Source organism: Ananas comosus, linkage group 1, assembly GCF_001540865.1.
Source record: "Ananas comosus cultivar F153 linkage group 1, ASM154086v1, whole genome shotgun sequence".
NCBI classification, from domain to species: Eukaryota; Viridiplantae; Streptophyta; class Magnoliopsida; order Poales; family Bromeliaceae; genus Ananas; species Ananas comosus.
The window spans coordinates 1,886,630-1,913,079 of record NC_033621.1 but is presented as its reverse complement, the minus strand read 5'-3'; the positions used below and the strand labels follow the sequence as shown (position 1 = coordinate 1,913,079).

General features: G+C 35.7%; 5 protein-coding genes and 1 non-coding gene across 7 annotated transcripts; 4 read left to right on the top strand and 2 right to left on the bottom strand.

Moving 5' to 3' along the window:
• On the top strand, nucleotides 383-3,194 carry LOC109717713 (MOB kinase activator-like 1A). Its single transcript, XM_020243592.1, has 7 exons — nucleotides 383-549; nucleotides 682-730; nucleotides 1,378-1,486; nucleotides 1,702-1,795; nucleotides 1,970-2,103; nucleotides 2,203-2,366; nucleotides 2,797-3,194. The coding sequence occupies exons 1-7, from the start codon at nucleotides 524-526 to the stop codon at nucleotides 2,869-2,871; spliced, it is 651 nt and encodes a 216-aa protein (XP_020099181.1). The 5' UTR covers nucleotides 383-523; the 3' UTR covers nucleotides 2,872-3,194.
• Nucleotides 6,979-10,822, top strand: LOC109719818. Its single transcript, XM_020246639.1, has 9 exons — nucleotides 6,979-7,207; nucleotides 7,898-8,156; nucleotides 8,324-8,376; nucleotides 8,512-8,548; nucleotides 9,056-9,121; nucleotides 9,598-9,702; nucleotides 10,017-10,170; nucleotides 10,271-10,347; nucleotides 10,442-10,822. The coding sequence occupies exons 1-9, from the start codon at nucleotides 7,107-7,109 to the stop codon at nucleotides 10,502-10,504; spliced, it is 915 nt and encodes a 304-aa protein (XP_020102228.1). The 5' UTR covers nucleotides 6,979-7,106; the 3' UTR covers nucleotides 10,505-10,822.
• On the top strand, nucleotides 11,876-15,985 carry LOC109715229 (glutamic acid-rich protein-like). Of its 2 annotated transcripts, XR_002217806.1 has the most exons (10): nucleotides 11,876-12,025; nucleotides 12,448-12,537; nucleotides 12,956-13,091; nucleotides 13,269-13,391; nucleotides 13,511-13,564; nucleotides 14,774-14,820; nucleotides 15,047-15,151; nucleotides 15,422-15,473; nucleotides 15,651-15,732; nucleotides 15,817-15,985. XR_002217806.1 is itself a non-coding variant. In XM_020240504.1 (9 exons), exons 2-9 carry the CDS (start codon nucleotides 12,448-12,450, stop codon nucleotides 15,668-15,670), a joined length of 627 nt encoding a protein of 208 aa, XP_020096093.1. In that variant the 5' UTR covers nucleotides 11,876-12,025; the 3' UTR covers nucleotides 15,671-15,985. The 2 variants fall into 2 exon arrangements, 1 of the variants encoding a protein (XP_020096093.1); XM_020240504.1 differs by having other exon boundaries at nucleotides 15,651-15,985.
• Nucleotides 18,459-22,177, bottom strand: LOC109707411 (lipase 3-like). Its single transcript, XM_020228653.1, has 4 exons — nucleotides 21,432-22,177; nucleotides 19,749-19,844; nucleotides 19,336-19,403; nucleotides 18,459-18,780 (listed from the first exon to the last, which is right to left on the bottom strand). The coding sequence occupies exons 1-4, from the start codon at nucleotides 22,101-22,103 to the stop codon at nucleotides 18,657-18,659; spliced, it is 960 nt and encodes a 319-aa protein (XP_020084242.1). The 5' UTR covers nucleotides 22,104-22,177; the 3' UTR covers nucleotides 18,459-18,656.
• LOC109715570 (transcription initiation factor TFIID subunit 9) lies at nucleotides 23,695-26,117 on the top strand. Its single transcript, XM_020240664.1, has 3 exons — nucleotides 23,695-23,742; nucleotides 24,327-24,644; nucleotides 25,536-26,117. The coding sequence occupies exons 1-3, from the start codon at nucleotides 23,695-23,697 to the stop codon at nucleotides 25,881-25,883; spliced, it is 714 nt and encodes a 237-aa protein (XP_020096253.1). The 3' UTR covers nucleotides 25,884-26,117.
• Nucleotides 24,169-24,250, bottom strand: TRNAS-GCU. Its single transcript has one exon. It is a non-coding gene; the product is annotated as a tRNA-Ser (tRNA).

Here is a 26,450-nt window from a genome sequence, read left to right as displayed (position 1 = left end):
AAATGTGAACTTAAATTGCTTGGAGCAAAATAATTGAAGCGCATGCGGATTTCAAACCCTCAAAACTTATGATGATAAAAAAAATAAAAATAAAAATATTTATTATTAGTTTAACTTTCAACATTATTTCTTTACGAAGAAAATTTACAACATTTTCATAACCTTTTTTAGAAAAAAAATAATTTAAAATTTTGGGCCATTGGAGTAAATTAGCTGTTAGTGAGTGGATAACAGCCATGCTTTCAAATAGGTGAGAGAAGTTGGCGGGGCGCAGATCATCTTTGCTTCTCTTCCCTTCCTTCCTTTGCCAGCCTGGCCTTTCTTTTTCATCATATCTTTATTATTATTATTATTATTATTATTATTATTATTATTATGATTATTCAAATTGGAATTGAAAAGTAATAAGAGAGAACGAGAAAGATCATAATAAGAATAAGCCAACTTCACATTCTCATTAATTCCACCTCTTTATTCCTCTCCCTGGTGCTGTTATTCACCCTCTCTATTCCAAAAGAGAGACATGAGCCTCTTTGGATTAGGAAACAGGTTGGTACTCTTTTTTGGATTTTTCTAAATTCCTTGATTTTGATAGCTATTAGAATTGTAAATTTGCATTAAAAATAGGATTTTTTTTTTTTTAAACTCTACTAACGGGTATGTTGTTTCTTATTTGAACAGAAACCAAAAAACTTTTAGGCCCAAAAAGAATGCACCATCAGGGAATAAGGTTTGGTTTCTATCCTTGAAACTTATTTAGCCATGATTAGTGATTTATTTTATTCACTATCAAAGTTTGCATGTGAATAGAACCAATAATGGGGAACTTGTGTCAGTCAAATTCATTCATCTTTTGATCAGTTTTATTTCATGATGTGCATAAATCCGCTGCGACTTTTCAGTTGAGAAATTTCTTAGCTGTTTCATTGCTACTTCTACCAAAATAAGTTTTAAGATTCAGTAAGGTAGTTGAATTTGGATTTGGACTACAAATTGTTGGAGTTTCATGTGAAATGCGTGTGTGTATTAAGGTGTATTAAGTACCGTAAAATGAGACATCTGATTGATATATGTGATTACATGCTACGTATTTAACAAAAATTGTTTCGACTGATACCGAATTCACAAGTACAAAATTCTACATGGTTTAAGTCTCTATGCATTTATGAACATATAAGATAGAAGTCGAAAGAGAACCGAGTTATGTCCATTGCTCAAATCATGCTTCCATTGTTGATGCAATTGAAGCTGAAGATTACAGAAATGCAATTCAAGCTGCAGATTACGGAACTGAATTGCACGGTCTTATACTCGATTTGCATATGCTTATATCTGCTATTCTGAGAAATTCATAAACTCGAATTCGGCAACAAACAGGGGGCGCAGCTGAAAAAGCATATCGATGCGACCTTGGGCAGCGGGAATCTGAGGGAGGCCGTTCGTTTGCCGACCGGAGAGGATCTCAACGAATGGCTCGCCGTCAACAGTAATTCTCTGACCTTTTCTTCCACTGAAGATTCTGATCCATGTAGATAATGAGTATAAACACATAAGTGGTGCATACATGGCAAAGTGGTTATGCTGTTATGCATATAAAATTGTAGTCAACTGTCATTACTAGATGCTATATATTCAGTGTTTATTGTAATTAGCCGGCGATAAAGACATTAATGTCTTCTTTTTTAAAAAAAAATTTCTCAGCTGTTGACTTCTTCAATCAAGTGAACATTTTGCACGGCACTCTCATGGAGTTCTGCACGCCAACGACCTGCCCCACGATGTCTGCAGGGCCAAAGTATGTTTCCTCTCTTCGTTCTAACCATCAGAGCTATTGATAATACTAAAATTGAACGTGTAGTCGTCTAGCTTTCAGTAGCTCTACGACAAGTAGTTTGTGCTACTTGGTAGTTGCGTTGTATTTTGTCATATCATAGGTGCAGAGTTTTCTGACAGCGAGAAATCTCGACAGGTTTGAATACAGATGGGCTGACGGAGTTCAGATAAAGAAACCCATAGAAGTTTCTGCGCCAAAGTATGTCGAGTATTTGATGGATTGGATCGAAGCTCAGCTCGATGATGAATCTCTATTCCCTCAAAAACTCGGTAACTTTTAAAAATAAGATGGTTTTATTAATGTGTTGACAAATAATGTTCCCGTGTAAAGAATTGAGATGATTTATGAGAAATGTATGCCCACCGCAGGGACGCCTTTTCCTCCGAATTTCGGAGAAGTTGTCAAAACGATATTTAAGCGTCTGTTTCGGGTGTACGCGCACATCTATCACTCTCATTTCCAAAAGATTGTGAGCCTCAAGGAGGAAGCCCATCTCAATACTTGCTTCAAGCACTTCACACTATTCACATGGGTAAATTCTCCGAATTCGTTTCGAACATGTCAAATGCATAAACAAGTGTTTGGTGTTTAGCAATTAGATACTACTTTTACGACTTGTGTTTAAGAAGAAGAACTAGTGATTCGAACTCAGAATCTATGACCATTTATGTGCAATAGCTTAAGTGGCCAGAGAACGGTAAATTTATGTTTTATTCTCAACAACATGATCTAGAGTTTGGATAATAATGAAGACGATGAGGATAATACTTGATAGGATTGAATACTAGCTTAGGTCCAAAATGTATATTTTCATATGCTTACTACATATATAAAATGCTTTTAAGGAAACATTAAAGCTTTTGGTGCTCACTTATTACAAACACAAATATTGCATTTTGTTGGTTGAGAGTACCTTAACTAATTGTGTTTGTTTTTTTTTCCTTTTTATACTTTTAATGCAGGAGTTTCGCTTAATCGACAAAGCAGAGCTCGCCCCTCTTAACGACCTGATTGAGTCCATAATCCTTTCGTATTGACTAATCAGGATCAGTTTACAAAATCAGAAAAAAAAGAAAAAGAAAAAAAGAAATGGAGATGATTGATTTTTATAGCTTGTTTTTTTCTTTTCCCCCAATCCTTTTCACATGAAACTTTACCATCAAGAAGGTTCATATTCTCACAAGGAGTCTTTGTATGCATGGTACCCAATTTAGTAGTTATTCCAAAAAAATGTAACACTTGCATGTAGTGTGGACCTGCATATAGACACCATCGTGTTAATAATTTTTTTGTTGTATTATTATTTTTGTCGAACTTCAAAGTATATATATATGTGTGTCGCGCACGCAGCTTTGAGATTCGCACTGGCCATGCAGAAATGCAGTGGATGCAGATGGAGAGGTCCCCCCCTTTTTTTTTTTTGAGAGAGAGAGAGAAGATAGCATGTTATCTACGTCGTTCATTTAATTTTTTATAAAATAATTTACGTGTAAATATGAAACAACAGTTTATTTTTTATTTTTGCATGTTTAAATAATACGAAACAACCGTTAAGTTTGTTAATTACTAGGCTTATGACGTGAATTTGAATTAAATGAGAGAGAATTAATAATGTTAGGAGCTTAACATAACTCAAAACTCAGAACAACTTACTCTAATACCATGTGTAATAACTTTTATATTCTAAAATCTTAAATTGATAAAAAACGATGTTTAAATATTTTTATATTTAATTGAAAGTGTATAAAAATGTCCTAAGCTTTACCTCTTTTTGCAAGTAATCATCTAAATTTTTAATTTTAATAATTAAAAATTTTAAACCTTATTATTAAATAGTTTAAGAGACCCGTCTTCTCAAGCAAAGGCACTTGTGATGTCCTTAGGCATATTTCTAATATAACTAGACATAACCTACAAGATATGGGTCACTTCTACGGATGAAAATGGATCGGACATGAATCAGATAGTGCCTAATGGATATCCATATCCATAGTTTTATGTCGAATCTAAATACAGATTTTGTTATTGACCAGATACTACAATTTAAATTCATATCCTATACAAATGCATTCGGATATTGATTGAATATCAAATAAATACTAATATGAATAAGATATTTAATAAATAAATAGATTTAAAAGCAAAATTTCTACAACAAATTAAGAAAAAAAAAATAAAATTGAGAAAGTTAAAAAAAATGTCAGACTCAAAGGGCACATATTGAAGAAATAGCAAAACTAGTTTCTGATTCAGATATTTCGAATTCGAATCCAAAAAGAAAAAAAAAATATCTACTCACAATCGGAATCCGAATTGGATAGTAAAAATTCCAATCCATATCCCCTAATTTTTGAATTCGTACTCAGTTGGATCGGGCAAGATCCGATCCATATTCACCGCTAGTCAGCTGGAACTAAAACCATACATACAATAAATATATGCGAAGTTTGACCATACAAATATTTACTAATTATTAATATTTAATTTAGTATGACATAATTAAAAATTAGCATACAATACATTATATCATATCATGTTATTTTAAATCTTCTCCAGGAAAGATGAAACAGAATATACTACTTTAATATTAGATTATATCTATATTTATACTATATATAAAAGCACGTATTTTGAATTTAGGTCGATCAACAGACTCACTTTTTAGCGAAAAAAAATAACGTAACGAAACAAGCTGTAAATTCCTCTTTTTCCTCTAATGGATAATATTTTTTTTATTAAATATTTTTATATCATTCCATATCTTTTCTTTTTGATATTTTCAGATTATATTAACACTATCTACAAATATTTAGTTGTTATATAAATTTTTTTATTGACTGCAACCAACAATCAAATATAAATTTATTTTCAAATATATATTTAAATTTTAATCTTATATAATTTAAATCTAAAATTTTTAAATTAAAATTAAAATTGGGTTTAGATCGTTAATTAAATTTCATTTTGAATCAAATTTTAATGAACAATTAAAAAAATTTTAATTAAAGTGGATCAAAATTAAATTTTAAACTTTAAATAAAATGTAAACTAAAGTTTTGATACTTTTAGTTTAAACACATAATTAAATTTTGGGTTCATCAAAATTCGAAAAACATACGGAAATATGCAATATACATTAGAAAAAAAAAAGAACTATATTGTATGTTACGAAACACATATTAAATTTAATTTAATTTTTTATGACGTCTATTGCACGTTGTACTATAAAAATATATATGTGATTATTTTATAACGAGATTGAATATAATTTAAAATATTCGCATTCATCTAAAAGTCTTTTAAGATAAAACGTAGGAATCTAAAAAATTGGATTTCTTATCCAATTCTTCTTAAAAATCGGATACCTGTTTATTTACTATATAATTTTGGATATCACAATCAGAATAGGATATTTGTACGTACATCTCCTCCTTAATTTTCTTTTTTTCGTTATTTCTAAAGAGCAAATTTTTGCTCTTCCTTTTTTATTTCGTCATATGTTACCCATGCACACTGGAGAATATCGTCTATATCGTCAACTTTACCATACTCGTTTTTGGACTTGTAGGCGCTCAATTTCTCCTATGTTTTTGTTTTTTTGCTCGGACGGTGGATCGACGTTATGTCAAGGAGCAAATTCAAGCAATGAAGATCTTTCAGTATCCTCGCGACCGTAGCACTACAAATACCGGCCCAGAACCCGCGAGTTGTCCAATATGCCTGGAAGAGTTTGCGGCAGGAGAGGTCGTGCGGGAGCTAACTGCCTGCAGGCACCTGTACCACCAGGCGTGCGTCGACCGGTGGCTTCAGGATTCGTCCTTCTGCCCGCTCTGCCGGGAGCAAGTGGTGATGCACAAGTGTTGCTTTTAAAAGCATCCGATTTTTCTTCCTTTTAAAACTCCTTTTAGGGAAATCGTTCGAACAGAAAAAAATTACCGTTCTAGAATTTGAGAAGTTCTCAAAAGAGGACCACACAGTATATTTTTTTGCTAGACAAACTTCAATTAGATAGTTGATCGATTTGCACAGTATTTTTGAAGAACCGGGAAGTCCATTTAAAAGAGAAGGCGTGTGGCGTTCGTCGACAAAAGACTGAAGCGTTTTGAGATTCATTCTAGCGAGTGTGCCCAAGTGATCGGCTCGGATGTTTTTTTTTATTAGTCATTAAATATTTACGAAGTTTTGGTTTTCTACATTTTTTTTTTCCTGAATTATTCAGTAACATGTGTGGATATTAGCCAAAAGTTTGTGGAAAAAAAAAATTAAGTATAAGTAAATTGTATGTTCTTCGGAGTTCCGCAAAGTGCTTGGAAAAGCACCAAAAACTTGGTGCTTGTAATTTTTTCACTATTGAATTTATTTTTTTAATTATTTTTATCCATTAGGTTATACTATTCAATCAATCACCCACTCAACTAAACCGCTATCATCCTAATCTCACACTTCTTAATCCAAAGGTTACAAACCTACAAGCACCAATGACTTTGTACTTTTAAAAGTATAGAAATTCAATTCTGTTCTTTGAGATTATTTTATTCACAGATCAAAAAATGGTAAAATTTATGATTTTAATGATTCATATAAGAATAATTTTATTTAACCGTGTGGAAAAATTTAAATCAATTAAATTTAATAGTTGATATATAATTTCATCTTTTTTAATTAAACTTTTGGATCGCGCTTTGTTTGCTCTTTAAAAATTTAACTATGCCTGTATTAACTTTCTCAAGATCACAAAATATTATATTATTACATGAGCAAACTATGTTTTTTTGGTAACAACTTAGAAATGCCAAATTAAAATTTTGTAAGAAAAAATAGGGTAAAAATTTTATTTTTATTTTTTAATGCCGTATTTTATCCCTAACCCCATGAAACACCGAACCGTGCTCGTGGAGTTTGCGAAGCGCCGCGTTGAAAACCTTGGACCACAAGAAAATTACTATATGAACCTTGTTCACCACGTCATCTTTAGATAACCATCCTATCCAATATGTAGAGAGAGTTAAGAGTTAACGATGGTTAGATGCTTCGATGGTCAACAGATGACGTGGTGGACCAGGTCTAAGGATGATATCTTAATTCATAGTAGATAAGGTTGGGGAGCTAATATTTATATTTATGTAATTAAAAAAAAACAAAAACAAAAACCGCGTTTTCCCTTCCGCCCAGGAAGGGGAATCGGATTCGCGTCGCCAATTCCACGAAACCTCTCTCTCTCTCTCTCTCAGGGTTAGGGTTAGGGTTTCTCGACCCTTCCTCGCGGAGGTCGATGTCGACCGTAGCCGCGCCGCCACCCGGTCTCCGCCGAGTCCCCGTCGTCCGAAGTGGACCTCGGAGCCGATTCGCGAGAAGATTCGTCTTCCCAGTGATGTAAGTTTCCTTCCTTTCTTCAAGAATTTATAGTTCAATTGTCATGTTCATGTTGCTAATTTGAGTTCTAGGTTTTCATTTAGGTTCCGAGGACTGTTGGAAATGAATACATTGTGTAATTTTAGATACCTGTATCTTTTATATGTAGTTGATCTCCTATTATGTAAAAGAAATGGTAGATTTTACTGGGTTTTGCTCTTCCTGGTGTGAACTCATGGATGCAAGTGCTACTCGCGTCTTCTGTTGATTTTTTCTTTTTTTTTCCGACAATTTTGATAGATTTCATACGTTTATAGGCGTCTTTGGTTCGTTTAAGAAAACCTAATAATCAATAAGTGGACTTTGATCTTATAGCAGTTGTTTTTATCTTAAAAGAAAGAGGAATCAATATTTAATCGATGGGTTTTGCTTGGTTCCATTTGAATCACAACTTTTCAGGAATGTATATGCTGTTAAGTCCATTTTTAGTTATGGTGTGATTTAAATATGAGCTCTGCTGATTCAGTCAATTTATATGAGAATTTTGAGCTAATTTATGTATCTATGGGCTTTTTATCCCATTGTTAAAGCAAACCTGAATCTCAGGAAACAATCTTTAATCTTACAACTTTTTGCTTCATTTTGAAAGTAAGAAAAAGCAAGCTTCAGTTAATGGGTTTGCTTAGTTCCATTTAAATTGCAAATTTTCAGGAAAGGTGGTTCAATGGTTCCATGTAATAATGGGAAAGAGGAGCCTGCCAATGGCGGACTTAACAATAATGAAAGAGTTCCTCATCTTAGGATATCTTCAGATCAACCTGATATGGTGCCTCGCTTGGAGATCCAATCTGATCCCTCCAATCTCCGTTTTGACCGTCGGCAGCTTTCAGATGAAGAATGCGATTCCAGGCAGCGAAGATTTTTCGGGCGGTTTGTTGCCCGAGAGGCCATACTTGATGAAGAATACTGGGTACGTAAATTTGAAGTTGATATCTATGTGAGAAGGAAAGAGATATATTAGTGTGATTGCTTTCTGGGCCCTTTTTGCATATTTGAGAACTTTGATTAACTTGAGTTTAGGTGCTTTATTGAACTTCTTTATGAGTTTGTGCTTTGCGGTATTATGATTCATGATAGACGGCAGCATGGTTGAGGGCCGAAAGTCATTGGGAAGATCAGCCAGATGTTCGGTTAGTCTAAAAATTCAAATCCTACCTTTGTTCTCTTGATGTTCCTCTACTTTTCGGGTTAAATTTTTTTGTTTACAATTTGATGCGATTATGGAAATTTGTGTTGCTGATATTTGTTTCTATCCTGCACCGCAGCTATGTTGACTCCTTTAAGAGGAAGTTTGCAGAGCAGGTATTTACCTAGCCAGTTAGCTATATGTGTTCCTCTCTCTGCTTTAGAGAATCAGAGCATATTGTGGAAAACAATCAATCAAAAGATATAGTAAAAAATGGATGGGTAGTGCATTATTCTTCCGAAGTCAACTAGCATGTCCGGGCATTCTTAAGAACAAATCCAGTGGAGACAAGGCAGTGTGTAGCTCAGAGGATAACAGCGTCTGGCTACCAAACATGTTGTTGGGATTGAAATCCCTCTTTGGCCGAAGTCTTCCTATACTGGAAGAACATTTAAATTTTGGGGTAGTGAATTATGAGCTGGATAGCAGAAGCCAAGGTATTATAGCCATTATTATAACAATAGTACCATTTTAAATGAATAGGATGTCAAAAATCCTTCTCTGGAAATGTGCGATGAACTACGTATATGAACCTTTGTTTTTTTTTTTTTTCCTTCTTAATCGTTCCATTTTATCATTTTAGTGAGTTGTTTTGCATCGTCATTCATAATTCTTTGGTGCAGGAATTTAATGCTCTGAAGAAGCGGTGTACTGGGCAGCATGCAGAGAAGTGCATCTGCATAGTTGGGGTATGATTTAAATAACAAGCACCTTTTATGGCTCTTCTTGGTTTCTTGGCGTAGTATGGCAGAAGTTCGTTACAGTCTCCATTCTAAAGAATATTCATATGAACCTTCCCTATCTGGAACATTACCAAGTTGTTAACAATTCGTGGAAATAGAATAATGATTAAACTGCTGTTGGATCCCAGTTGAAAATTTGACAGTTCATGCTGTCCATTCTCTGGTTTGATGAGCAAGCAGATGGGTATGAATCTAGTTGATGAAGCAAACTTGTAATGCTCGTTAGTTATGCATGTTCTGGTTTTTAGCATACTATGTAATCTTATAATCCCTTGCGCCAAGTTGCTCATCTCTTACCTGGAGTTTTGTCTTGTATGTTATCCTGCATTTTGGGTTATCTCAAGTGCTGTACTTGATGGAATTGTGAATGAAAGGTTGTGGTGTTCTGTAGGGCTTATAATGGTCTATTCTAAAATTTCCAGGTGAAAAATGACGAGAAAAACAGCAAACGGACTGTATTGAGCAGCATCGTTGGGACGTTGGATGTTAGAATAAGGCATCTTTTACAAGGGGAGACATTTCCTGGGGTACGTGCCTTAATTTGTTGCTTTTCATTTCTTTCTATTTTAAAATGCAGGAAAACCCCTAAATAATGTGACATTCACGCCCCACCCCCTCTGCAATATTGAATTATACAGCTTTCGAAGAAATAGATATCGTGTTAAGAAGCACTGGCAGAGAAAACAATAATGAAAATTTGCAGTTTAGAGGGGTAATATGCTTGTTTCATTATTGTATGGCAGAAAAGCTGAAAATGGCTATATTAAGAAGGGGGCTTCCTGCAAATTTTTGGCCTTCTTTCCATTGTTGTGCTAGCTTATTCAGTTAAAATTCCAAACAGGAGTGTGGAAAAGCTTCATTTACCTGTTGCATCTATGAGGCAAATCAGCCAAAATACGGCTACGTGTCCAACTTATGCGTCGCGAAGTACACACGGCGTCATGGAATTGCGAGCAACATGCTGTTGTTGGCTATAGATATAGCCAAATCATATGGTAATTCTGAGGGCTTGGTTTCAGTTCTGCGGTTTCTTGAGAGTTGAGACATCTTATCTTACCCATCCAGGCTACTCACCTGTGTATTTTTTTATGGCAGGTGCCGATAAGGTTTACGTCCATGTGAATAAAAATAACATGGGAGCTCAGAAACTGTATGATAAAATTGGTTTCAAGGTACATCATCTCGCGAAAACTTAATCGGTCAAATTAGAGTTTTCGCGGTATCCTCAACTTTGAATGATCTGATATTTTGTGGTGTATATTGCAGATGGTTGACATTGCTGCACCGGTTCCGCCAACAGTGAACTACTTACTATCCTTAGCGACTTAAAACTAGTTTTCTTCCTGAGTGGTTTTTTCCTCATCCTCTTGTACAGAGGTGGCATTTCCCCCAAGAGGGTTTCGTTTTAGACATCCCCTCCCCTTTGTAATTCAACGAATCAGGTGTGGTGGGAAATCCAAAATATTGAAACTGTTGTCATTTTAGTCGGGAGAACAAAAAAAAAAAGAAAAAGAAAAAAGAAAAGGAAAAGAAAAAGAACCTGCGGTGCATACAATACGTGTATCCCTGTAACAAACTGAAATGCATCTATATCTTTCGCTGAGATGCTAAAAGAAAATGAAACACCTGTTTTTTTTTTTTCCCCTCTTTTTCGGAGTTAATTTTTGTGATATTTATGGAACATTTTTGTTTCCAACTGTGGTTTTTAGTACTGAACTATATCACACATGGTGGAGAAGTTAATTGCACCCGGAGTATGGAAGGTGCATAACATAGGAGCCTAATATCCTAATATGTTTATTGTGACGGCCGATTTGGACGCGGGGGATGTTCGGCGGTTATGGGCACAAATCTCCGACAGCATAAACAACCGAGCGAGATCGAACAGTTTAATACAGCTTGCGGCAATCTGGTGGGTCGTTTGGACGGAGCGAAACAGGATCATCTTCTGCGACGGGTCTCCCGACGCCTACCGGGCTCTGGAACGAGTCGGCGCTCTGATCAAAGACTGGACTGACGGTGTCGGAGCCTGAGCTATACCTTTAGTCTTAGTATCTACGCCCTTTTACTCATGTTTTCCTTGTTGTCCTATGTTTTCCTCTCTTTCTTCGGTTTTACGCTTCCCGTATTTACGGATCTATATTTCGCCTTTTTTCGGTTTTTGGTTTTGTCGGCTCGGTTAGGAGGCCCTAGTTGCTTCCATCATGTATGCCTAGTTCATTTCACTTAATGAATGAAGCAGGTAGCTTGCTACCTAGTTCTCAAAAAAAAAAAAAATCCTAATATGTGCTTATGTTGAACTCCAAACCTAGATCCTCTTCCTTAATCTCTCCCCGAAAAATACTCTAGAGAAGCATATCTAAATGGGTAAGATAATAATCAAGGCATATTATGATCAACTTTGAATTTTAGTAGTCGAAGTTACGCACGCTTTTGAATGTGAAGGAATAAGATATTCGGGAATAACAAATTCAGTAGGAATATTTTTATATGGTTAAAACCTTTGGATTTTATTTTTTTTAATATTTATAATCTGGTAGAATAATATATTTCATATTAAAGAAAAAAATAATTTTAAAATAATATATATTACATTTGATTCTAAATATTTGACGCGATCTTCTTCTATAAATAAATAAATAAATAAATACTATAATTTTTTTTTTTAGATAAATAATAATAATAAAATAAAAATTGTACATAAGTTTATGCATTCAAAGGTAATCTAAATTACGGGAACCCTCCTCTTCGACAGGTTTAGATAGAGAGGCGACGACGCTTCTTTAACTCACCCCCGTAGATCGTATACAGAGCTAAGGCTAATTCATCTCTCTCCGATCCCTTGCTCCGGTAATTACCTTCCTCGATTCTTCTCTTTTGTGGTTTTTTCTTTCTTTTTGCCCTTTTTTTTCATCTGTAAAAACCTAGAAATTTTTCCCAATTCAAAGTTCGGTATCTCGTGCTGTGTTAAATTTATGCGCTTATTTGTTCACAAATATGAGATTCATATACACAGATGGTACTTGTCATCTAAGTATCAATTTTAGAAGAAGAGGAACCCCGCTAGTTTTGTGTTAATTAATGGTACCAGATGTAGAATAAATTTAGTTGTCTTATGAACATGCTAATACAACAACTGTTATCGATCACTGCATCGCGACGATCTATTCATTCATCTTGATATATGCATCGTTAAATTTGATGAGTGCTACTATCGAGACCTTCAAATTAAGCGTACTTAATTTGCTCTATTCGTCTTATGGCTCTTTCAGATGGCGTTTAGAGGGCGCGGGCGGGGGCGCGGTCGTGGAAGAGGACCTTCTGAGCGAATCGCCAAACATTTGCCGTATGAGAATTTCCCGGTTGGTAGTATCGATATGCATGTGTTTGCGCCGAGGTTCCCACTAATTTGATTGATCTGAAAGTTTTAGGTTTTCGTCTTCGAAAATTCGATGATCCATTTGTTATTATTACGCATGCTTTTGTGGATTTTCCATATCTGTCACGGCATCTTAAATTGTACATTACAAGATAGGGTAAACAATTAACATTTTCTCGTCTGTTAGATATGGTTTTCGTTTATTCCTTCAGTTCTATTTGACCCCTCCTACTGTAAGTCAATAATTTTAATTGTTTGCGCCCGAGTGTCATCTTAGTCCCTTGTGGAGTGTAATTAGGTTTTTGAATCTATTATAAGTTGCAGAAGCTGTTAGTACTGGTGCTTTTTGCTTCTCTTTTTTTTTTTCTTTTTTTTTTTTGAGTGGTACATTTTTTATGCAGGAAGATGTTACGCTGCCTAGTTTGCAAAATGTTGCTTTCACAGACGAGGTAAAATTTCTTTTAAGATGGAGTGGGAAACTGGAGGATTTCTGGAGAGGGTGTTGCTACCGTTTGCAAGAGGAAGTCCCAAAATCAAGTACAACCGGAACTCTTTAAGTTCTTTATCCAATTATCATTTTCCCCCCAAAAAAAAGAAAAATGTAATATGTGTATTATATTGAAAAAAAAATGTATTATTGTCCTTTATTATTGTTCTGCATTTTTATGAAGTATGTGAGTGGATTGCCTTCTGATTTCTTGTTTCTTTCTCTAGAAAGCCAGGATACAGAGGTGGAAAGATATTCTGTCAAAAAACACAGGGCACATGAAAAACCTGAAGCTCTTGCAAGTTATTTGAAACTAACTCCTTCAAATTTCCCTTCTGAACTGATTCAAGGTGTGTCTTCGTTGGCGCGTATTTAGAAAATGTAAAGAAAATTTAATTGGAATGACAATTACTCTTTATTGGGCATTTGAATCTGCAAATGTTGTTCTGATGATGCGTAATACTTTCAGGTTCAAAGCCAGTTCGACATAACAGAAAAAAGCTTCGGTGGGATCGAAATTCAGGTTTTCCTAAATTCAAAATAACCTTGATGTAGCTAGCAAGTTATTTATGGTTTACTGTTTTTTTTTACTTCCAAGTTTCAATTCTCCTTGTACATAATATTGGCCTTTTTTATCTTGTATTTGAATATTATGAAGTCTGTAGTCGAGCTTTAGAGAAAGCCTTAGAATTCCATATTTCTTGTACCATTTGAAGGTGGCATTAATGAATTTTCAAATTTTTTTAATATTTTTGGCAGTATCATTTTTTATCAGTTACTTTTGTTATAATCCTGCTACTGTTGCTCTTATGTTTATTTGTTTATTTTTACATTCTTGTGGAACATTTTCTTTAATTCAAATAATTTTAGCTTTGGAGAAAGGTTCCCACTCGAATCTAGTGTTTTACAAAATTAGCCGATGTTGCATATGAATGCTTTGAAGTTCCAGCTTTCTGGCTGTTCATAGTATTATCATCTTTGATAAGCATATGTTGTGATCCTATATGATCACATCCTGAACATTATTAGTTTACAAACAATCATTTTTATTATTTTATACAAGTACTCCAATTTACGTAATCATGATTTTTGAAGTTTGTACCATAGGTTGTATAGTTATACTTTTGATGTTTTGATGTTCTCTCGTGCGTATTCCACTTACATTCTTGAATAATATTGGAAAGTTGTCTCAGTTTCTGCTGGTGGATCACTATTTAACAAGTTTAGACACACCAGTCCGTTCTTTACACATAGTAATAGCAGAAAATTGAAGACTATGATGTAGCCTACATTAGATTTTCTAGAAAAAAGCCCATGGATTAAATTTGCTGAGAAATAAAATGGAAGCTTAATTGTTCATACTTGGTGAATTTCAATTCTGAAATCAACGTTGGAATTTTTTCTATCAGCATCTCATGTTATCATAGATTTGATACTAATTAAACTGAAATGCATTTTTTTCTTGCTGATTTGGTAGATGCATTTGTGTTAGTGAACTCTTCTATTTTGTCTATTATGTTTTTTGTCCACTTTTGTTGATCATCTCCTTTATTTTTGATTTGATGCTATGTTTTGATATTTTATCACTAATGAAGTTCCAAGAGTATTTTTTTTAGTTCTAACATTGCTATATTGTTTATTTTCTTTCAACACAGGATTTTTACTTGTCCAAAAATCCCTTATATATGTACTTCATGATATCACACTTACATGCATCTTGATTTCATCACAGATGATTCGAAGCTTGACTTGTTTGCAAAGCTTGAAGAAAAGGATGAGGCAAGCAATCTTATTGATTGGTTATTCTATTGTGTCATTTATGTCTTTGAGTCTGAGTATGCCTTTTGGGTATTTCTTATATCGGTGATATTACTTCTCATCACATCAAAGCTTGTATGATTTTTCTAGTATATTGAACTTACTGGGCTCTTTTTTTATATATTTTTCTTAAAAAAAAAATTATGTTGTTTCTTCTGGTTTACCAATTGCTTATAGTTACTTTCAGGGCCGAGATGATGAAAAACCAGAAAAGAAAGGTGAAAATGAAGATGAAGATGACGTGCAAGAAGAAGAAGAAGAGGAATCAAGCGACGACGATGATTATAATCAGGTGAATTTTGGATTAAGAAATTGTTCAGAAAACTATTTACTTGTATGACTTGGGTATCAATCTATTAATATTAGTATATAACCACATTTGCTTTCTAATTTTAGTAGCTTCTAACCCTGATGGTAAATTATCATTATATGTAAAAAACAAATCTGGCGTTGATTTAGTTGTGTAGCAAGCATTCATGAATGTAATTTCAAAAAGCGCTTCGAGGTTTCAAGTAAACTTTTAATTGTAATCCATCTGACGTATATTCTGCATTAATTTCAGAACATCGATTTTGATGACGATGAGGATGATATGAACATGGAAGAAGGAGAAGGTAAGCGTTTCTTGACTCTTGTCCTCATTCTTCTTCTGAAACATTAGTGAATAAATGCATTTCTCATTTTCTTTTCCCGCACAGGAATTATTCTGTGAGTTGATCTTGCTCTTTTTTAAGTTGAATAGTCGTCCTACAAATCAATCATTCTTAACAAACATTTATTTTGTGTTGCAGAGGAAGATGCATATGATTGAAGTGCATGAGTTGCAGAAACGAACCTCGAACGTAATGCAGTTTCTCTTTTTATTTAATGCAGGTATCTCCTTGTTCTCCGTCTATGCGTCTTTGAGAGGAATGAATTTCAATACGATAGTTTTACATCTTTACCGATCTTTATCAGCTGATCGTAACGATTTCTGTATCATCAAATTTCCATTCAACTGACTTCAGCAAGATCTAAGGTATTGTTTTATAATGTTCATTCCATCAGCTGTAACTTAAGAATCGTAACACTTGACAAAGGTTAAAGTTTTCCTTACAATGAAGAGAAACATTCGCGTTCTCATCCAGTACCTTCTTTGACTTGTTGTATTCGGCATCCTAAATTGTTAGAGTCATTTCATGGTTTAAATCAATAATTATTGCCGAAATAATTTTAAATTAAAGTAAATAACACGATCTAATGTTATTTGCTATAATAAATTAACAAAAGTGCGTGATCACGTCTACAGGCTCTTTACTTTTTAAATTTTAATTAGTATTAGTTGAGAAGTTTTTTAAGTGTTTGCATGGCAGGGCAATATGTTTATTTCTTTCTGAAAATACTTGCTTTTTCTACTTCGAAAATTCCTTGCTTCGCTGCATTGCAGGGCAGTGAGATTGCAACAAGTTGTGTGCAAGTGATAATTTTCTAAAAGATTAATTATTACCCTAAAGAGAGGAAACTTTAATTAAGTACAATGTTTTATTTCATTCACTATTATATTAATTAGCCGTGATACTGAATTAGACATCTCAGCGAACTCCGATGCTACAATTTACGAGGGGCGTGTTTTTACTAAGACCGAGTTACTAATCCGAAGCAACTCTTATCTCCTCCCTAGCATTGATGTCGATAAGTCTCGACTCTCAACCAACTAATTTACTTTGCATGTGTCATGTGAATGAAATTTGAAAACTATTTATGAGGCATATTTGTTTGGCTTGCAGAAAAAAAAAAACAAGAGAAAAAAAATAAAAATAGATATTCTTCTTAGCTACTTTATATGAATATGATTTTTTCCAAATATAGCATTTGTAAGGTATGTTTTTTTGAATAATATGATCTAACGGGTGAAAATAGTTAAAGAAATAAATCTAATGACCGAAAATTTATGGGTACAAAATGATCTATACTTATAAGAATATAATAGTTGGACTCTATATATAGGCTAGGGCTACTATACTTTTATGAGTATAAAGCTCTTTGTACTCATAAGTTTTCGACCGTTGGATGAAAGGATGTGTGGTTAGGATGGCAGTATAAAGTCCTTTGTATTCATAAGTTTTCGACCGTTGAATAAAGAGATGTGTGATTATAATGACAGTGATCCCAATTAGGATGGTAGTTCCTCTAGGGTTGACTAGGTAGTTGGTTGAACAGTATGATCCAACGGGTGACAATGGTTAAAGAAATAAATCTAATGGTCGAAAACTTATAAGTACAAAGTGGTCTATACTTATAAGACTATATATATTATATATATAAATATATATATATCTATATATTATGAGAGAGAGAGAGAGAGAGAGAGAGAGACGAGAGAGAGAGAGAGAGAGAGAGAGAGAGAGAGCAAGGTCGGTCTGGGATATCATCGAGTAGCCACGAGATAGTTGTGTGTGCGATATACTATTCAACTAAGCAGTCCACTCAATCCTAGGAGTCCACTATCAACCTAACCGTAGTGTGTGTATATATTACTATATATATATATATATATATATATATTATATATACTATATAATATATATATATATATATATAATATATAATATATAGGCTAGGCTACTATATTATATGAGTATAAGAACCCTTTGTATCATAAATTTTCAAGTCGTTTCAGATGGAAAGAATATAACGGTTAGGTATCAAGTGGTTACGGTTAGGTTGATAGTGGGCCTCCTAGGGCTTGAATGGGTGGTTGGTGGAATGAGTATAAATCTAACGGGTGAAAATGATTAAGGGTAGATCTAAACGGTGAAAAACTTATGAGTAAGAAAGCTCTATACTCTAAGAGTATAGTACGACACATGCTATATACTATATATATCGAACTAGATGGAAATAATATCAATAGTCATTCCAAGCTATAGTGTAGTTTCGGATCTTTAGATAGATAAAAAAATATACAGTTAGAATGATGTGTAGGCTCTGAGGGTTGAATGAGTGATTGGTTTAAGTAGTATAACCTAATGGATGAAAATAGTAAAAATGTTAATGCTGAACGGTTGAAAAACTCATAGCCACCTAGGCATCCAAAAGTTTGCTTATCGATATGTATTCCTAGCTCATAACTTAATGTATAATATAATACAAGATATATTATATACTATGATATATATAATATATATTATATATATTATATATATATATTATATATAATTTCGAGCGTAGTGAATGGGCCTTCACCGTGGGATGGGAGGGGGGTCTAGACGGACAGTGACAGTGAGGAGGCGCATCTAGTGATTACCAGCCCTAATTAATGAGAAGCACCCAACCACCACCACCACCACCACCACCACCAAAAGTCTAAAATTTTTACGAGATCCCACCTCATAAATTGTACTTTAATTAGTGTACCTAACAACTGTCTAAACACTCCCACATTCTTGCGCGCAGGCACAATTATAGTTCTGTGTGCAGGACAGGATTTTCTTTCTTTTTTTCTTCTTTTAGCTTTTTTGGCAATGAGATGAGATTATCCTGTTGGGGCATAGAAAGTGTAAACTGCGAAAGCAATCATTCCCAGAAAAAAAAAAAGAAAAAAACAGTTTTTCCCGATGTAAGGGATCAATAATTTGCAGACATTGGAATTAATTTATACTCCTTATTTTTCACACAGAGTAATGTAGAGAGAGATAGATAGAGATAGAGAGAGAGAATGCAGTTTAAATTAAGCTATATATACTTGTAATTAGGTGGTGGCTGGGAAAGCCACCTGAGGTGTGCGTATGAAACTGCAATATTCATGCACATTGATTTTACGAGGCGGGAGCATCTAACAAAAAGTTGAGGAGGATCCGATTGAATCGCTTTGAGTCCTCCATCTGTGGCATGTGCCCCGTCTTCTTCAAAATCTCCAACTTGGCTTTCTCCCCCAATTGCCTACATGTTTAGAGAGAGAGAGAGAGAGAGAGAGAGAGAGAGAATTATAGACCATTTTGGAATAGATTCCTTAACTACCTTTTGTTAATTCGATGCCTCCTGAACTTTTCAATTGTATTCATTTGAGTGTAGTTTGAATAATTTCGTTACCTGCTGGTTAATAATAGCAAACAAAATTTTTGATTCATTTCGCTGAAAAAAGAAAAAATTCAGAATGGTTAAATTTATCAGAATCATTATTAAGTCTAATAAAATTTTTAATCTAATTGAATAATATAATATAATATAAAATATAAAATAAAAGAATTAAAAATGGAGAAATATATTAGTGGTCTATATTAAAATGGCTTATAGTGACGGAGATATGTTCGCTTAGGAAATCTGGGATTTATTTTGCTAGAGATTTTTTTTTTTTTCGAGGCCCAGTTGTCTCAGTTTGTAGCCCATTTATCCTTTTAATGAATAAAGTGGCAGCATGCTATCTTATTCAAAAAAAAAGAAAAAAAAGGCTTGTAGTTGAGAAAAGTCGGTGTAATTTTCCGCCTTATATTTTACCTTTTCACCTCAAATGCCTTCTTCACAGGGAATATTTGGTCGTGCTCTCCCCATATGATCAAAACCTCCTAATGAAGCACAAAAAATAATAATAAGAATAAAAGATGATTATTATTTTTTTTCTATCATTTAATGAACTGCGTAGAACAACTAAGCTACTATACTATTAATAATACAAAATTATTAGTGCTATTAGATTTTCGATTCTTGGATGAAGAGATGTGCAATTAAGATGATAATGATTTATAAGGATTGAATGAACAGTTGATTGAATAGTACGATCTAATGAATGAAAATGATCAGTGAAAAATTTGATAGCAACAAGTACTTGGTGCTATTGATAGTAATGTAGCCGGGCTCCTGCACAGAAAACAAATTGAAAGAGAATTAAGACTTAAAAAACTAGTAATCACCTGCTCAAGGGGAGTGAGCTGGAACTCATCCTTCTTGCCTACAGTTACTCCTTTTATAAGCTCCATCTTTTCCTCCAGTTTATCATTGTAAAGACTCTGCATATATAGCCAACCAACAAATTCATTTAAAGTTTAAGATAAAAGGGTCTTATTTTCAAGTAAAACCTCTTTTCTTTTTTTAATGCTTCAAGGTTAGTTATAACGGTATGGGCTTGTGCTATTTGGGTTGCAAAGCGAGAAACTGAACCTACACGAGTTTCACAGTATCATTCACACAAATAATAAAGCGGTGCGTTGCACCACGTGGGCATAGTAATTTCCCTTGTTAATGCACGCGAGGCCATATCACCTAATAAATTAATGGAGCCTGTTGCGTGTGTGTATATATATATATATATATATATATATATATATATATATAGATAGAGAGAGAGAGAGAGAGAAAGAGAATTGAGCTGGAATACTTTTAAAAGTATCACGTCATTGGTGCTTTTAGGTTTCTAGTCTTTGGATCTACTTCTTTATTACTAATAACCTTTGAATCAAACACTATTTCACCTATCATCATCTATCACCATCATCACAACCTTACATTCCTGCATCCAATGGTTAAAAACTCAAAAGCACCACCTCATTGGTGCTTTTGAGAGTATTCTAGCTCAACTACATATATATATATATATACGTTCGGACTACGTATACTTTTTTGAGTATTACTTTCTTGTACTATAATTTTCTCTCAATTTATTCATGATCATTTTCCACCCGTTAGGATCATACTATTCAACCAAACTACCCACTCAACTTAGGGCCACGTAGCATTCTAAGTGATGATCACCTTCATCTAACCCATTTATCAGATCAACGGTTAAAAATTTGTGGGATTAAGAAGTTCTATTACTCATAGAGTATAAATAACCCCAGTCGCCCATATGATATATATAGTCTATATACTATATATATATTATATATATATAGTTATATAATAAATTGAGCTCCTATCTTTTAAAAGTATAAAGTCATTTGGTGCTTGTTAAGTTTTTGCTTTGATTAAGGCGATGTGCTGTTAAGATGATGTGGTCCCCTAGGTTAAGTGGGTGAGTTGGTTGATAGTATACTAACGGGTTCCGGTGAAAATGATCAAAGGCGTAAATCTAAACGGCTAAAAAAATTTACAAGTACTAAATATTGGTACTTTTACAAGCACCATGCCGACTACTATATCATATATGTACCTATATATATATATAAAATTATATATTATGTTTATTATTATATATATATATAAAGGTGTAATTTTTTTTTTTGGAAAAAAAATATGCTTTTTGTCATAGATCAATAGATATACAGAGTTTCAGGTCTAATTTTTGTTTTAAAAAAAATTAAAATAAATAAAATTATAAAAACGCAGAAAAAGAATATTATTGCCCAAGGAGACACATGTTTACTTAAAAGATGTTCCGCACGAATGCCTAATTCGAACCTTCTAGAACTCCTCATAACCGCCAGCAACCGAAACTCCACGGCCACACAAATTCGAGGCAAATCGAAATCAAAAGTAAAAGTAAAAAATATATATATTTATATTAATCGAAAAAAATGCAAAAATAAAAAAAAAACCAAAATATGAAAACTCCTAAATCTTAACGAAATCAAAATTAAAAAGTTGGGAAAAGCCCCTACCCGGATGATGTCGCGGAGCACGAAATCGGGGACGAACCTGGGGGGGCGGTAGAAGGCGAGCCCCATGAGCGCCCTGATCGTCGCCACGTCCCCGGGGAGCATCAGATCCGCGACGCGCTCCGCGGCCACGCCCGCGGCGGCGCCGCGGCCGAGGAAGGCGCGGTCGTCGTCGTCGCTCTTGAGGAGGTCGGAGCTGGCGACGACGACGCGGGCGACGCGCGCGGGGCCGAGGGCGCGGGCGAGGTGGTAGGCGACGAAGCCGCCGTAGCTGGTGCCCGCGGCGGCGGCGAGGCGGCGGACGCCGAGGGCATCGAGGAGGCGGGCGAGCGCCGCGGCCTGGTACGCCTCGGAGCGGAGCGGGGACCGGGTGCTGGACCCCCCGAAGAAGATCAGGTCGGGGACGACGAGGTCGAAGCGCCCGGCGAGGGCCGCCACCTGCGCCCGCCATTGCCACATCGCCGAGGGCCCGAACCCGTGGATGAGGAGGATCACGGGTTTGGACCCGGACTTAGGGTTAGGGTTAGGTTTACCGTTCTGTGGGGCGAGTGCGGCGGAGATCCAGCAGTGGATAGTGGTGTCGTCGTCGACGGCGACGGTGCGGGCGCGGAGCCCCGAGGCGATGAAGGAGCGGCGGAGGAGCGCGTCGGCGAGGGGGAGGATGCTGAACACCATTGTTGATCGTCTCCCTCTTGCTCTAGAGAGAGAAACAGCGAGAAAACTTAGAGCGAGAGAGAACGAGAGGAGGAGGAGGTTGTGGTCGTTTATATGCTTACCGTGAGAGCTGCTTACGTGGCGCTCTGGACGTGGAGTGAAATTACGCAAATGCCACTGATTGGTGGACTCGAGTGAGTGGCAGCGTGGCTTTGAAAACAATTTTATCTTCTTCTGGAAAGTAAAGATTAAGGAAACGTACAAACATATCTTTGATTATGATCTCTAATCTTAGGATTGGGCGCGTATATTTATTATTATGTAATTAGATTTAGGTTTTGAGAGGAGATTTGCATTATTAGATCGCTCTATCTACCGTTCATGCGACTTTGAGATCCTACGGTCCATACAAGGGACGGACCACTGATGGACCACTCTCATATTTGAGACTGTTTTCACAATAGGTGGAGATTATACCCGTCAAATTTTTATTAAAGAGGATGATTTACTTAACAGTGATCTATAGGGCCGCTAAAAAATGTTTTGGCTTGATGAACCATCTGAAAATTGATTCGATCGATCAGCGTGTTAAACTTTCATAATTTCGATCGAATTCCATATCCATCAAGGTCATCGATTTGGCGAGCACAATCTACCATCACAGCAATCCGAGTCATTCCGACTCGTTAACCCAACACAATTTTTGACTCAAAAGGGACCGGACTCGGAACCGAACAAAATCGGATCGGGTGGAATCACAAATTCCTTTTACCATGTACGACCGAGCAAGTATAAAAGCATGAACGAGGAATCTAGACGCGTTACTCTTCTTGAAGGTCTTAGTACACTACATACAAGCTCCTCCTCGGCATGCCATGTGCTTTTTCTACAAATTGACAAGGCTTTACAGGGGCCCTAGGTTCATAATTTGTAAACTATCCAACCCCCCGGGGACAAGATGCTCAAGTTATTTGAGTGTACACCGAATAGTCAAAGCACAAATTGTGATTATAAATGTCACCTCTCGATACCGTTGCTTTGGTTGGTTCGGACATATACACAGATCGCCAAATACTCTCATAGTGTTAATTATTGTTGGTGAAATATCACTCACCATAAGGTTGATTTAGACTAACGAGACAAGTCTCATCTCGCCTGATACTTGTGAATCTAAACCTGACAAAAACGTGAGGGTTTAAAGGGGAAGAATGTGAGATTCCAAATAGTTCTATATATAAAATATAATAAAGTTATAACTCTTAACCCGGTTTAACTATTTTTGGCGATAGCTAGGTCCAAAAGATTAAGAGAGTTAAGCGTGTTAGGACAAAAGTAATCTTAGGATGAATGACTCTCTAGAAAGTTGGGACATCACAATAAACATTATCGAGTTATTGATCGTTACTAGCGCAAGTAGTACAAAATTAATTTTTGGTTACTACTTGATTACAACATCAAACTGTATTCGGCTTTAAATAAATTATGTCGCAGTAGAATGTATTATTCCAACAAATTACAACTGTTTGAGATAAAATATAAAATTCTGGACGTCATGAAGGACTATTTGGATTCAAAAAACTTATAGTAAGTAATAAATAAAAATTGTGGTTAAATGTTTACATCAACAGAAAAGAAGAAGAAGAAGCCTAGGATATTGATGGTGATAAATAGATGATCAAATTCATTTAAACTCTGATAATATATATGGTCATTAATTATCACTAGTCGATATCAAAATTGAGGGGTGATGGCGATAGCAGTCCAATAGAGACCAACTTGAAAATAAAGTAAATTAATACTGGAAAAAGTGGTACATGATATTGTTGCATCACCTAATTGTATTAAACCCTTTTGAGGATTTTCTTTTTCTTTTTTATTTTTTTTGTTTAACAAATAGATAATGCAGTGAGATAATTCTACCTACTAGTCAAAACTCTTTCGGGGTTTAAGTAACACCAATGCAAGTGAATCCATGTATAATTTGGGCCGAAATTGTGGCCCACAATCATAGAAGTGGGGCCTAAAGAGGCCCAAGAACAACTTCTTCTAATTTTTTTTTTTTTAAAAAAAATAAAAAGTGAAAGAACGTCGCCTGAGAGATTCGAACTCTCGCGGGGAAACCCCATGTACTTAGCAGGCACACGCCTTAACCACTCGGCCAAAGCGACGTCGTTGTTTCTAACACTCATACAAAACCCTAATTTCTATCTTCTTGTAATAGCATCTCCTCCACTAAAATCCTAGTTCGACTTCGACCGCGAGAGAGGGAGAGAGAGAGAGAGAGAGAGAGAGAGAGAGCACGAGAGATGGAGGGCGGTGGAGCCGAGGGACGCGAGGGTGGTGAAGGAGCTGCTGAGGTCGATGGGGTTGGGGGAGGGGGAGTACGAGGGGCGCGTGGTGCACCAGTTCCTGGAGCTAGGGTACCGCTACGTGGTGGAGGTGCTCTCCGACGCCCAGCTCTACGCAGACCACGCCGCGAAACCCGCCATCGACCCCGACGACGTTCGTCTCGCCATCCAGTCCAAGGTCAACTTCTCCTTCTCCCAGCCCCCGCCCCGCGAGGTAATTCGCTACAACCCCTTCCATTTTCTCGTATAATCCTTTGTTTTTAGGGTTCTCGGACTGGGGGACTCATCTGGGTTGGGCTCAAAATCTCGTCTTTTTTTTCAAAAGAAGATGTTGGAGATTTTGTTGGGAGGTTTTGTAGTTGCAGAAAAGTAGAATTGAAACGTATGAAACTTGTAGATTATTTTTGTTCTCTGAGAACTCCTGGATCGAGTGCTCATTGGCGAAAGATTCGAAATTTCATCTTTTTCGGTGAGAAGTTAGGGTAATTTATGGAATTTTGTAGTATGAATTGCTTCATTTGAGGATGATTGGGGAGTCTGATTACGGTTCCTGAAAAATTAGGATTGCAACACGAAGGGTATAATTTAAGCTAGGATGACATTTTTTTTTCCATCTACATAGAACTGAGTAAAAACATCTGTCATCTACATAGAACTGAGTAAAAAACATCTGTCGTTCAATAGTCGCTGTAACGAGTTCCCAGAGTTTCATATTGGAAACAAAGGAAACCGGGGATAGTCTCTTTAAGGAGAGTGTGCGCTCTGCGAACATTAACACTCTCCTTTTTTCAACACTTTGAAAGCAAATACAGATACTAGAGGATAGCAGAGTACGGTCGCACACAATTTGATGAAGATTCTAAATTTCTACTGCTTATGAACTCAATATTGGTCTCGACAAGGTGTCTAACACCATTTATATATTGAGCAGCTAAGTTTCTGAGGTGGCTTCTTTCTGCTAGTTCCAAAATTGAAATGGAACAAAACTTACTAATTTACAAATATCTGCATTTTTACATACTTAGCATGCAATAGTAATGTAATTGTGTCGGGGGTTCTCTTACTGCATTGTATCTCATTTTTCGTCATCCACAATTTTTTTCAGTTGCTTCTTGAGTTAGCACGGACCCGAAACAAAATCCCTCTACCAAAATCAATAGCACCGACTGGATCAATCCCTCTACCACCTGAGCAGGACACGCTGACCAGCCCAAACTACCAGCTCCTTATACCAAGGAGGCAGCCGCCTCAAGTTGAGGAGACTGAGGAAGAAGAAGAAGACGGCTCGAATCAAAACCCTAACCTTAACCCAAATCCTAACCCTAATACGAATCGTAGTCATATGCAAGAGCAGAGAGGTAGCGGCACTGAGCAACAAATTCAGCAGCAAACGCCTCAGAGGGTTTCTTTCCCTCTTGGTGCAGCCGGTCCAGCAGCGAAAAGGCCAAGATAAGAGAAATGAGTGATGATTTATTAAATGATTGTTATGGGTTGATATGGAAAATGATTTCTATGTAGTTATTTTGAGCGAAATCGCTACTAGACACTCTGTAAAGTATGTTCTTTAACTCTGTCTAATGTTTTAAAGCTGAAAGAGTTTTTGGCAACCTTTACGTTCGTTAATGGAAAATCCTTTGCCATTTGGGAACTTTGATTCATTAATGGAAAATCCTTTACCATTTGGAAACTTTGATGTATTCGTTCGATGTGTTTCCTTCTTATGCGTTGATGTTGTAGCACACTATTGATCAAACTCGTGACTTATTCTCCTACTTGATCTATAAAACTTTTTTTGTAGATATAGCAATGCTTGGAGCACATTTAGCATTGTAATTTGACTAATTTTTCATTTAAGATTGTTATATTATGCAACTCATTCACTTTTTTTTTTTCTCAATTGTTGTTTCACTTAAGAAAACATAAGAAGAACAAGTGTTGGGTTAGTGATATCAAATTCACTTATTAGCCTAATTGGTTTTATTTTGGGTTTGGTTCAACAACTCATGTAATGGGCTAGTTA

Excerpts from the sequence above, each read along its gene's own strand:
- LOC109717713 (XM_020243592.1), top strand. The coding sequence starts at position 524 with ATGAGCCTCTTTGGATTAGGAAACAG. Across the intron at positions 1,796-1,969 it reads ACGATGTCTGCAGGGCCAAA|GTTTGAATACAGATGGGCTG; the intron begins GTATGTTTCCTC and ends AAATCTCGACAG. Across the intron at positions 2,367-2,796 it reads ACTTCACACTATTCACATGG|GAGTTTCGCTTAATCGACAA; the intron begins GTAAATTCTCCG and ends CTTTTAATGCAG.
- LOC109707411 (XM_020228653.1), bottom strand. The coding sequence starts at position 22,103 with ATGGTGTTCAGCATCCTCCCCCTCGCCGACGCGCTCCTCCGCCGCTCC. Across the intron at positions 19,845-21,431 it reads TGCTCCGCGACATCATCCGG|AGTCTTTACAATGATAAACT; the intron begins GTAGGGGCTTTT and ends CTATATATGCAG. Across the intron at positions 18,781-19,335 it reads AAGGCATTTGAGGTGAAAAG|GCAATTGGGGGAGAAAGCCA; the intron begins GTAAAATATAAG and ends CTAAACATGTAG.
- LOC109719818 (XM_020246639.1), top strand. The coding sequence starts at position 7,107 with ATGTCGACCGTAGCCGCGCCGCCACCCGGTCTCCGCCGAGTCCCCGTC. Across the intron at positions 8,157-8,323 it reads TACTTGATGAAGAATACTGG|ACGGCAGCATGGTTGAGGGC; the intron begins GTACGTAAATTT and ends GATTCATGATAG. Across the intron at positions 8,549-9,055 it reads AGAGGAAGTTTGCAGAGCAG|GAATTTAATGCTCTGAAGAA; the intron begins GTATTTACCTAG and ends TCTTTGGTGCAG.
- LOC109715229 (XM_020240504.1), top strand. The coding sequence starts at position 12,448 with ATGGCGTTTAGAGGGCGCGGGCGGGGGCGCGGTCGTGGAAGAGGACCT. Across the intron at positions 14,821-15,046 it reads AGCTTGAAGAAAAGGATGAG|GGCCGAGATGATGAAAAACC; the intron begins GCAAGCAATCTT and ends AGTTACTTTCAG. Across the intron at positions 15,152-15,421 it reads ACGACGATGATTATAATCAG|AACATCGATTTTGATGACGA; the intron begins GTGAATTTTGGA and ends CATTAATTTCAG.
- LOC109715570 (XM_020240664.1), top strand. The coding sequence starts at position 23,695 with ATGTTTACATCAACAGAAAAGAAGAAGAAGAAGCCTAGGATATTGATG. Across the intron at positions 23,743-24,326 it reads AGAAGCCTAGGATATTGATG|TTCGACTTCGACCGCGAGAG; the intron begins GTGATAAATAGA and ends CTAAAATCCTAG. Across the intron at positions 24,645-25,535 it reads CCCAGCCCCCGCCCCGCGAG|TTGCTTCTTGAGTTAGCACG; the intron begins GTAATTCGCTAC and ends AATTTTTTTCAG.